General features: G+C 37.3%; 1 protein-coding gene and 1 long non-coding RNA gene across 5 annotated transcripts; both read left to right on the forward strand.

Annotated features, from left to right (window-relative positions):
* Positions 1-474: 474 nt before the first annotated feature.
* LOC139136223 (uncharacterized) lies at positions 475-4,217 on the forward strand. The gene is made up of 4 exons (XR_011553157.1): positions 475-612; positions 914-1,088; positions 3,024-3,149; positions 3,954-4,217. It is a non-coding gene; the product is annotated as an uncharacterized lncRNA (long non-coding RNA).
* A 270-nt stretch (positions 4,218-4,487) lies between these two features.
* LOC139137460 (tyrosine-protein kinase receptor Tie-1-like) lies at positions 4,488-12,205 on the forward strand. Of its 4 annotated transcripts, none has more exons than XR_011553390.1 (9): positions 4,488-4,643; positions 4,888-5,029; positions 5,768-5,872; positions 6,376-6,527; positions 7,289-7,411; positions 7,715-7,791; positions 8,365-8,405; positions 8,869-9,074; positions 9,699-12,186. XR_011553390.1 is itself a non-coding variant. In XM_070705574.1 (9 exons), the coding sequence occupies exons 5-9, from the start codon at positions 7,319-7,321 to the stop codon at positions 9,723-9,725; spliced, it is 444 nt and encodes a 147-aa protein (XP_070561675.1). In that variant the 5' UTR covers positions 4,488-4,643; positions 4,888-5,029; positions 5,768-5,872; positions 6,376-6,527; positions 7,289-7,318; the 3' UTR covers positions 9,726-12,201. The 4 variants fall into 4 exon arrangements, 2 of the variants coding, with proteins under 2 accessions (XP_070561675.1, XP_070561676.1); XM_070705574.1 differs by having other exon boundaries at positions 9,699-12,201; XR_011553391.1 differs by lacking the exon at positions 7,289-7,411 and having other exon boundaries at positions 9,699-12,191.

The raw sequence follows: 12,205 nt of genomic DNA on the forward strand, positions 1-12,205 counted from the left end.
TCCAAAACTGCTTTTAAGGTAGTGTGCTCCTCGACAAGTTAAAAACTTAAAAGCTTGTTTATCAGCTTTCCCCGAGAACCTTTCAACCATTCTCGTACGAAATCAAAACTAAATATCAGGGATCAGGTGTGCTACTAGAGAAACAAATTACCTAACATTTCCCGTTATTTGAAATTCAAAGTGGTCACCATCCCTGTTTTACCTCTATGAGGGAAAAACAAAATTTTCGATTTTCGAAAACCTAAGCTGGTGACATTGTTACTTTCTCCAAGAGCTTTAAAACGCAGCCCCAGTAGATCGGCCAAGAAGTGTTAGTCCGAATATCTGTCCCCGAGACACATTCTACTTTGATGTGGAAGAATACGCAAGCTGTCTCCACATAATCCTATCGTTATGTACCGTCCATCACAGAGAGAACGAATAGGAAACCAGATCGATGGGCAAGATATAATCTGAAAAATGTGATGTGTTTGTTCTTTTTAGGTTGTCCCCGTGGTACGTTTGGGGCTCGATGCGACAGGGAATGTATGTGCAAGAATGGTGCGATGTGTCACGCTTGGAACGGTGCTTGTAAATGTGTACTCGGATGGCAAGGTCCGGCCTGTGATATCCGTGAGTTAAGTGGTTGCAGTTAATTTGTTTTTGACCTATGTCTTGATTATTTTTCCTCTTTTGATACATTAACTGCTTTTTTATACGTTTATCGTACAAACATAAAGGATCGCAAATGCACGAAGACGGCAAACACTGAAATAGCAGCTGCATGCATCAGTCGCAGTAACTTTTACTTTGTTTTCTCCTGTTTTTGGTCCCATAAACTATCTATCTCTTTGTTTTTCAAAGTTTCAACCCTCTACTTTCCTGATTGAAATGTTTATCGCATATGTTTCTATATTTTTCCAAATATTTTCAGCCGAGGCACCACAAGTCTCAATGTCCGTTCAGTCGACTACCGTTCCCATACATGGAACCGTCTATTTCCAGTGCGACTTCAACAATATTAGAGTTAGACATGCCATATTTGAACACGACGGACGTATTCTCACCACTGATAGCAATGGAAGAATGATAATAAAGGCATACGATAAGTAAATACAATGTTCGATTGCATTTTAAACAACACATTTGCATATTATAGTTGACGATATTCGTTTTTCCATCAACAGTGAAACCATGGATCGTCATAACCCTCCTTTCAGTCTATTTGAATCCGGATGCAAGCTAATGAAAAAAGCGTAAATATAGTTACATACGGTGACATTGACCCATTCGCCTCATGTAACTTGTGATCACGAAACACTTAATACAGTGTCAACCTTCGATCCTTGTTTAACACCAGTTCGACTTTTACCTTGTGATGGCACTTCGATCTTTCCTCTTGTAGAAAATGTAGAATTGAAGTGAAGTGGAGTGAATTAGGGAGAATTTTATTTTACCAAAGTATTATGTAGACATAATTCATACATGTGCAAAAGATGAGACAAAAATTAATCTCACATCTGGTAAGGCCAACGAAAATAGTTCTGACCTTAGATTGGGCAACCCTCCCTCATTTTAAGAGAAATTCTTTAGAGTTGTTGTTCGAGCTGTCATGGGTACACCTTTACGAAACTTACTAAACAACAATTAAAACGGAAATTCTGTCGAATTCTGACTTGCGAACCTTAAAAAACACACCTAAGTTTGCAAAAGAAACAACGCAGTCGATTCCCGGCCAATTTTGTCGCGAAACCATGAATAAATACTGTTATTCATAGTTCAGGTCGAAATCCTATGAAGGGCCTGGTCTTCAAGGTAATTGAACGACATTCATCTTCTTAAAAGCAGTATTTTCTAAATTCTACGAGGTAGCATAGAAAAAGACAATTTTCAGCAACTGGGTAGAAAAAACAAACAACGGCTGTTTTATGACTTGGAGCGCTGAAAAATTTGAAAGGAAACCCCATTTGCGAGTTTACATTCATCATACTGTTTCTGCAGTGCCACGTCGACCAACCGACTTGCTTGTTGTTCAGTTCGTTGACAGCCACAAGAGAATTACCAGGTGCCTTTACTTACATTTATTCTTGAGCACACCGCAAAAATTGGGAGAAAACAGGGAAAAGGAGACCAGTGAATTGAATATAGGCTCCGATTTGACTCCATTTCCATTGTCTGTACTATAGAGTAACTGCACGTCTGACGATACTAAACACAACACATTCAGATGCAGGAATGTACAGGTGTCTGACAAATGGCTACAATTATGACCAATACTTTAGGTCAAATTATGTTCGGATTGATGTAAAATTGGTAAGGAAGTTATTCGAAATAAGAATGAGAAGAATGAGAAGAGTTAGGCTTTGTTGTATAATTTTCGCGTGCTTATTTCAATGAACTAGCGATTAACAGTGATTAAATTCAAATTCCAAGGTACGATCAGTTGAAGGAGAATAAGAATGTGTTCGAAGCCATATTCTGTCACTGTGCTTTGCCGTACTGGCTGTTTTGGTCGTGTGCCTGTATTATGTTCAATGGGGAATTACAGTGTATCAGTTAAGTCAGAAACAAACGGTGACCAAGGTGATGATGCACAATTTAAGTTAACAGTTTCTCATATTCCATATTGCATGACTCAGGTAATTCCATCCATGCCCAAACGCTTTTGGCTTTGATTGTAAAGGAAGGGAATCTTTGGAACTATGACTTTCTCGTTGTAAATAACAATGTATTTCAAGCACGATATCTAGAATACATCGCGTCAACATAGCTGCATCATTTAAATGCTGCAGTGTACATTATGACAAACATTATGTTTAACAATCGCCAAAGTAACTTAGAAACAGTGTTAGCATTGGACGTATATGTCTCAGCCGACCTTTGATCGGATATAGTGGAAAGCATAACTTTTCAAAGTGGTTTCAAAATTAGTCTACAAAGCTACAAAAAAGCAAGATCTGGAAGATTCTTGTACCAGATCGAGGAAATCTTAATGATCCGGATCATCCGGTGAAAAGTTATCAGAATTTGCATTACTCCCACAGGTTGCCTCGACAACGTTTGGGGAAAATATTGCAACAAGAAGTGCGACTGTGTCCATTCCGACATTTGTACACAATCTGGTGGATGCCAGTGTGTGAGAGGCTGGACAGGAGCTACATGCGACAGGGGTAATTAAATTGTGACATTTCCGGAGATTGTATCCGTATCAAATTTTGCTCAGAAAATTGTATTCATTCAGTTAAACGGGAAACTGTTAATCGAGTAAAAGTATTTTTAACGCCAATTGAGTTGCTTTCTTTTTCAAACATAGTGCGTTAATAGAATGTTGCGTTCAGAATTGCGGTATTTTATGACATGTTTCACATTTATCATAATCATTGTGTCTTTATGAGTTTCTAGAAATCTTAGTGGCCTAGATTTTTAAATAATAGCCGTTTCCTCCTATTTTGTCCGGTTGGGAGGTTTTTATTCATAGCGGCATACCACCAAATTCTATGAACATTGAATAAATTAGTCCACCAGTAGAGTAAATAAGTTAGACTTATACAAATCTATTGGCATATACATATGGCAAATGAATATGTGAAATGATCGTGAAATTGAAGCTATGGCTACCGTCGCGTAGATCGTTGAGTGAACGTCATAGAGAAGGCCATAGGGAAGCTAGAGCTTGTCTATAAAGAAGTGTAGATACGTAACATGTTTCTGTGGACCCTGAGGATATGTTAGAATTGAAGCCATGGCCTGCATCGATATAATCTCAGGACGGATGAACCAAACAGCTGAAGATATTATTGCTTTAAAGAAATGCATGTCATGAACGTTGTTTAGTCTAACGTTAAATATTTTCACATATTCTAGACAGCTTAATTTTTTCAAGGCTTCCAGCAAATTGCAAAAACTATTGCCCTTCTAGTGTAGCCAACTTGTCGTGTTTTAAGTACTGACGATGATATCTTTCACACGAACAGACATCCTCCAGCCGTTCATTCATAACTGTCCACCTAACGTAACAAAGCTGGTTCACGGAGCTGCAAACACCGCAAATGTGACCTGGTTACCAATAAGAGCATCTGATAACGACGGCATAAAAAGTATCCAAACCACCCACAAATCGGGAGAATTCTTCCCTGTTGGCACCACCAAGGTTACTGTATCTGTGTTTGATCATTGGAATAACAGCAACGCGTGTACTTTTACGGTAACGGTCAAAGGTGAGAAGTTTCAATGAATTGTGCCAGTTTAAAATTGCATTTTTCAACCAGGCTCTTTTCTGTGTCCGTCTGACAATGCAAAGCAAATATTTTGTCACGTATACATTGCTTCTTATACTGATATGACGTTGAAAGTAAAATGGTTTATAACATGTTTTATATTAAACTCTAACTGATTGCATATGATCTGTGGCCATTATCTTATTTAAATCCATGTCATTCATTTATTCATGATTGTGCTAAAAGTATTGTGTTTTGTTTGTAACATCGACTACAGGCATATCAAGTAACTCTGTCGTTACCGTAATTGGATCGGTCGCTTTCTGCTGTGCGCTAATCATGGTTGCTGCTACAATGTCCTGGTGGGGTATCAAGCGTAGAAAATCAAGACATAGAATACATAGGTACTCCTGCATCGATGACGATCTGTGGCAAAAGAATTTACCGGTAGATTAAATTTCGTTTTGAGAATTATTTCTGACCCTTTCGTACGACATTTCTATCGCTTTCAAAATTTATAATCTATCTCTATCTAATATATGCACGTCGTTTTCTTGTGCGATACAATCCAATATGGCCGCCAGACGGCTTTGTTGTTTCCAATCTTATGTCCGGCTGTAATTGAGACATGTGCTACTACTTTGTTTCAAAATTAATACAAGGACATCTATCATTATTATCTGTTTGGCAGCCTGATGTGAAAAAAATTAACAAAAGTGACCTGAAGATGTGTGAAATTCTTGGCGAAGGGACATATGCTAAGGTGTACAAGGCACTCATGACTCTTGTGAATGGAGGAGGCACAATGATGGTGGCCGTAAAGCAAATCAAAGGTTTGGTCAATCCATTGCATTAACAGTTTCATTGATTAGTGATCCACTCAGACAGTAATGTCACCCAAGCCAGGCCGGTCAGAAGTGGCGCTCAAATCGAAGCCCTTCAGATGGCGGTCAGTGTCTCTAGGCCGCAGAGAGCGATTTAATCAATGGGATGAGTGACTTTTTGCTATCATTTCCAGTTACTAATTTTTTGAAGATTATTTGGCAATTTTGTGTATTGTTTTAGATGTAAGGACGTTTTAGCTTAATGTCACGCCATCATATCCACACCTGAACTATTGATTGGGATCATTTCCTCGAACTAGTAGGGATACAGCGAAATATGGCAGTTAATTATTGTCAGCTATGAATGTTTTGTCAGGTACCTTCCTCACACACGTTCGTCTGCTATCGTTAAGTTTGATTGGCATTGGTAGTTGATACTTACTCATAGCGTCCACATGCAGAGAAGGCATGTATCGTCTTAACAAAATATATGAATAGTCATGAAAGACAATTGATAATAATGAAATCAGATGCTATTGGATATTTGGTCAGCGTTAAGCTTCCTTTCTGATCTTCAATACTTGAAAAAAACACTAAACGGGTTCAACAGGATTGAGTTTCATTTCCGCTCAGCAGTACATGGAAAAGTTTCCTTGTGCATATTTATTCATCGACGACCCTTTGGAAAGTGCTACAGAGAATATCTGGTTGAGTTGGTTTGAATTTACTTCTTTTAACTGTATCTAGATGAAGCTGAATATTGGCATCAATTTATCCACGAGGTTCAACTTCTGCGTAGACTAAAAGGTCACCCAAATGTCATTCAGCTTATTGCTGTTATCCATGATCAAGGTAGGTGTATTTACTGTAGCTTTATAAACATCGATAAATAACCTTGCATGTACACGTATGTATGTATGTATGTATGTATGTATGTATGTATGTATGTATGTATGTATGTATGTATGTATGTATGTATGTATGTATGTATGTATGTATGTATGTATGTATGTATGTATGTAGGTAGGTAGGTAGGTAGGTAGGTAGGTAGGTAGGTAGGTAGGTAGGTAGGTAGGTAGGTAGGTGGGTATGAAGGTAGGTAGGTAGGCATGCATGCATGTATGTATGTGTGGGTATGTGTATATATGAATGCATGAGACTATGTATGTATGCAAGCATGTAATTATGCATGCATGCATGCATGAACGTACATTTGTTGTCGGACGGACGGATGGTAGGATGGATATATGGATTGATCATATTTTTTATATCGAACATTATTGGCTACGTCGTAATCACTTGTTGCAGAGGACAAATGCGATTCTGTTTTTTAACATAAATACTTGTCCTTTCAGATCTGTGTGGCATTATTATCGAGCTTATGAGTATGGATTTACTTAGTTATCTGAAAGATTGCAAAAATGTGAGGAAAAATAAACCTGATCGGCGTCTTTTGGCTTTCGCTTAACAAATTGTTAAGGCTATTGAACATCTTCATAACCAACAAGTAAGTTTCTTGTCAGTGCTTATGTACATCTTTGGTAAAATACGTAAGAAGTATCACTTTATCAATAATGTTCAGAAAATATTTTAGTCCCCAGCAGCAGACGCTGAATCCTGATTAGCTCACAAAATACGGGCTCTCACTTTTCCTCACAGCGGCATTGTCGAACAACTCTCATCCATAAAGCAGACCAACAACTGAGCAAGGTGTCTGTGTTCCTTCGTGTACAGTGTACTACAGACGACACATCTAATGCTTTTAATCGTGCTATAGAAATATTATAGACGTTGAACACAAAATTTTAAATCGGGATTACAGATGCATTTTCATGTAATGAAAATATCAGTGCTTAAAACATACACCTAATGAGGAAGGAAAGAACAGTAATGTTTGACAATATTGTGATTATTTTTGGCAGAAAACAAGGACCAATTTATTTTTTATATCCTCCATAAGTATGTTAAAATAGGAAGTAGCAGTCTTGTCAACACTCTATATTGGTACCATATTCAATGCTACTGTTGACAAATACATTGTTGTCTTGACCAAAATTTAGTTGTCATCAACATTTGACAATGTATTCATATCTGTTTTGGCGAGTTGAACACAAGGCAGGTTAGACACGAGTCGACCATGAAGCTGTATTTTATAACATAACGCCATGAAATCTCCCACAGGATACAACAGGTGGGGTTTCAATGCTGTGTCGATTATATATGGAGATTAACTATTGAAAATACCCTTATCTATATGTCTTCCCGAAGGTTGTTCACCGGGATATTGCCGCCCGAAATATGTTGATCTCGTCCGACAACGTTGTCAAAATTGCTGATTTTGGTCTTTCAAGAGATGTGTATCAAAAAGGACAGTACCAAAGGCATCCAACGGTATAAAAGAGAGAGAGATGCTGCGTCGTTGTAATAATATGTGTGTGTGTGAGAGAGAGAGAGAGAGAGAGAGAGAGAGAGAGAGAGAGAGAGAGAGAGAGAGAGGGGGGGGAAGACGACAACGATGATGATGATGATGATGATGATGATGATGATGATGATGATTTGTGATAATGAAGTCTATCATTAGAATTCTTCAGACGACCACGTCCAACTCTTAAACGGGATTGCCTGCTCATTCATAATGTGCTGGTTTGATATCAGCGTGGTTTTGCATCCCATATTTCATTCTTTACCATACAGGGAGGGATGCTTGTACCCATTCGTTGGATGGCCCCAGAGTCACTAGCAACTGGAGTCTATACCTATAAATCTGACATGTAAGTGTTGCGAATCTTTCTTTGCCAAAAACATACATTTATTCTGCGTATTCAGAAAGCGTTATTATCACTCAACACATAACGAATTAATGTTTGAAAATATCTGTGAAATGTAAAAATCGCTGGAGTTTTAGGGTTTTTAAGGAAAGTAATATTAACATTAAGAATGTTTAATTGATGAGTGTTTGTAACGCGAGATTTAAAGCTTTTTTGTATCTTAAGAACCACTTAAGTTTGAATGAATTTTTGTCCAGTGGTTGAAATATCTTACTTTTCCCATATGTCATTTTCACGAGAAAAATACTCTGCTAGTCACGTAACTCGGTTGACATCTAAAAGTTTGCTGAAATTTCGTTTCTCCATGCTAAGAAATGTATGATGGCCAACTTTAAAGTCATTTTGATCAGAGCTTCCCAAAACGTGATCCTCAGGTACACTAAAATGTTCAACGTCTCAGACCCATGCCTGAACATGCGTACAGTCACTTTCTTGTAAACGATGTTCAGTTTACAAAACCTGAGTTCATGAACAAAATGTTCTTAGATTTTACAGACTTACCTCTTCCTTCAACAGATGGGCGTATGGAGTGTTGTTATGGGAGATGGCAACACTAGGTATGTATTGTATGAAATGCAAGATAGAATGTACCCCGGGGCAGTTTTCTAGAAATTCAAATTTTTAAAATGGTTTTTTTTTTGGTGCGCTACTTGTGTGGATTTATTTTGCAACTTCAGAGTAAATGAAGTCTTTAGTGCTTTATTGTGAAAATGGATAGGGCGCATTTTCCTATACTGTTGTCAAAGAGTCATTAAACCTTATTTTGCAAATAGCTCTTTGATCTGTCACGATATGTAGTGTGCTCGTCCTGTTAACATCGCCAAAACAATTTTTGGGTGCATATTTTGCAATTTCAAGGATAGTGTGCCGTTCTTTCTATTTCAAATATACATCGCTCTAAAACCACTGAATGGTATAGTTATCGGCCGCTCACGAACCATACCTCTTATACATGTCTGTGTAGTTGAAAGGGTGTCCGTTGTGTTTAAAAAATTGATGCGTGCAATTCAACCTCCTTAGGTGATATTCCCTATCCCGAGTTTCAACCGCTGGACCCCGATTTTTTAAGCAGAAAACTATGCGAGGGATATCGAATGCCCAAGCCTGCCCGCTGCACAGACGACATCTACGGTATGATGCGACACTGCTGGAGAAACAGCCCTGATGAAAGGCCAACGGCAACTGGTCTCGTGAACAACATGTCTGGACTTGAAATCTGTAACAAGGTAAACCTAAAGACATAGCAAGAAACTAAATAGACGACATCAAAATCAATGTTGCCATCGTCTCGCTGTCTAGCCGTTCAAAACTTGACAGAATTTGGATGTGATGCAATAAATGAAAGAGACGATATACTACACTTGTAACTTTTGATAATATTTTTACTATTACTGTTCTGCACAATATATGATTTGCTTATTCTTCTCCAAGAGAAAAGGATTAGAAAAACTTACTTCCGGACGAAAAATGATAAAAACTTTTATCAAATTAAAAGTAACATCTAATATCCCTCTTAAATATCATAGTCAAGCAGATTTCTTCGCAGGAATTCAAATCTTACGAGATGTTGCTGTCACGCCATGCAAGAGATGTGGTGGCTGTACATCTGAAAGACTCTGATCAAAATTTCTGGTTATTGGGAAAGTCGGAGCATTGCAAGGGATTCAAAATGGGACTGTGTAGTTTGGTAAACGAATCTTTTAGGTAATTTCTTGTGTCATTGATTGGCAATCTGGTACGTGGCGGTATCTTATATCAGAGGGTCCAAATCACGCAGACTTTACAAAGGCTATACTCGATGATTTAAAATGCAGATGAAAACCGGGTTTGTTTGTCTTTTTGTTTGGCAGGGATTTTTCAAGAGGGGCGGTTTTTAAACTTGCATCTTGATTGTCTCAAAGAAACTGATGTGGAAAGAAAGGACGAAGAGTATCTTGTCTAGCACTGTTACAGCAGCTGGTGAGAGTAAACGTTCAGCATTTGATCACGAAACTAATATTGGACAATGGCTGTTCATATTGATCAGAGAATTCCGTTTCCGAAAAACGTTGCAGCAATTTTAGCTTGACGAAGATTCTTGTAACTAGCGATTTTAGTGACTACAGTAATGTTGTTCTTACTCTGTGAATCATGATATAATAAGTCAGATTCTGAACATTTGCCATTTATGACGAATAACTCGTACATCGAAAGCATTTCCTTACTACTGTTTGTCCTGTGAGATGGCAATTTCAAACAAAGCACAAGATCTTCATCATAAGTTTAAGGTAGAATTCGCCTCGGGGACAGATATTCAGACTCTCAAACTTTTACAATTCTTTTCTGATCTACAAATTGTGGGGGGTTCATTTTATAGCTCTTAGTGTAAAACTTTTTCCCATCGTAGTTTTTCAAAAATCGAAAATTTTATTTTTCTTGATAGAGTTATCAGGAACGGCGGCCATTTTGAATTTCAAATATCGGTAAATCTTGTGTAATTTGTTTCTCTAGTACAATAATTTGCATGATGACCCCCAATGTTTATCGTTTATTTTGAAATTGAATGGTTGAAAGATTACTTGAGGAAAGTTTGAGCAAAAGTGTAAGTCTCTCAATGAGAAGATACCCACTGCGGTCTCTGACGCGTGACCCTTTTCAATTACATCGTGAACCGAATTTTTATCACTGAAATAGAGCTTGTTCACTTCCCACTCTTATATGTAGCTTATTTCTGATAAATAAAACATTCTATCAGTATTTGCTTAAGTGTGTTCTATCAGGACTAGTGAAAAAAATTCGCTCCTGAGGGTAACCATAATTGGTCCCAAAACACTATCTACATTTTGTGTTCCTTTAATTTCCAGTAAAAATTCGTAATAATGTACAAGCCTTAACATTTATATTGAATAAAACAGAAGAAAGATGCAAGATATCCCACATTTTCATATATTTCAAGACAATAGAATCTACTTTAAATTCAGTTGGTCAAGTTGTCATTTTGGAGTGGCAAATCACGACCAGGTGATGTGAAATCTGAAATCTTTTGTTGAAAATTCCCAGAGAAACTATAACATCGTGCCTATTGCAATTATTCATTCTGCGTTCGTTTGATCGGAGCTGACACCAAATTACAGACAGGACCATGCTCCCAAAAAAGAGGGGTACATTTTTACTACTGAGTGAGATTTTCAAAACATTCATCATTGAGTTGCTCGGGGTAACTCAGTCATAGTTCCTTCTCTGTCGACGAGCAAACTTAATTCCGTTTCAGCTATCCCAACTTCTACTTCATGAAGTTCTTCGCGTGTTGTGATGATAAATAACAGGCCTGTCACAGAATCCACACACACCCTTTCGGATCGATATGCCAGTAATGCCAGGATTTTAGTTTGAAATAAAATGATTTCCTTCCTTGTCCTTCGCTTTCCTTCTATGTCCTTCCTTTTAGTTGTTACTCCCCTTCAATAACTCTGTGTGAAATATAATATTTTCTATTTTCGAAAACCAAGAAGGTCGAAATTTTTCCTACTCTAAGAGATCTAAAATAAGCCCCACGAGAGGTAGACTAGAAAAGTTTTTAAACAATTTGAGACTCTTAATATTTATCCCCTGGCGCATTCTTTAAAGCAATCATTCTCAGCGTTGCGTAACCTAGCAGTTTATGATTGACTCGTATATCTACGGATGAAGAAGGAACTTTGGGGTTGAACCAAGAAACAACCTCACTAAAAACCGAAGCAACGTGTTAGTCTGTGGGCCAAACCCTTCTAAAGGCTCTTGAAGTTGATTTTTTATGTCAGGGTATTAGGGCATATTGATATGATGGGAAATGACAGTTGACAACATGCTTGTATGGAATCACATGCTTCAATTGCAAGATCTGGAGCAATAATTAGTTTTTGACCAAAAAAGCTCATTTTTTGATATTTTCAGTAAAAACGGAGAAATGTATGTTGTTGCTCTGTTAATGATATTTATTGCAGAGTTTATCGATGAAAGCCATGAAAATAATGAAAACCACCTTTTTTTTCATTAAAAAACCACAAAAAGGGTGTTTTCTACTAAAAAAACGTAAATTTGCATTTTTTTCAAGTAAAGAGTGAGGCGATGTTTAATGGTTTACTTTCAGTGAAAAAACATTGAAACATCTCCCTTTTCATGACATGACATCCAAATTTATTTATTGAAAATTTCTAAAATGTATATTTTAACAAGAACTACAGTTTTTAAGCTTTTTTCACTAAAATAGAAGACATACTTAAAGGGCATTTCATATGATTTAAATGAAATGGTTACTGATCCGATATGAAAAGGTGTTATGTGTTTTGTTATTCCTTCTTGAAAAAAACTGATTAGTGTTAATTTTTGTGCAAAAGTA

The sequence above is a fragment of the Ptychodera flava genome, chromosome 7, assembly GCF_041260155.1.
Source record: "Ptychodera flava strain L36383 chromosome 7, AS_Pfla_20210202, whole genome shotgun sequence".
Taxonomy (NCBI): Eukaryota; Metazoa; Hemichordata; class Enteropneusta; family Ptychoderidae; genus Ptychodera; species Ptychodera flava.

Coding starts and splice junctions, on each gene's coding strand:
- LOC139137460 (XM_070705574.1), top strand. CDS start 7,319: ATGTTGATCTCGTCCGACAACGTTGTCAAAATTGCTGATTTTGGTCTT. Junction 7,412..7,714: donor AGTACCAAAGGCATCCAACG/GTATAAAAGAGA, acceptor TTTACCATACAG/GGAGGGATGCTTGTACCCAT. Junction 8,406..8,868: donor ATGGGAGATGGCAACACTAG/GTATGTATTGTA, acceptor CAACCTCCTTAG/GTGATATTCCCTATCCCGAG.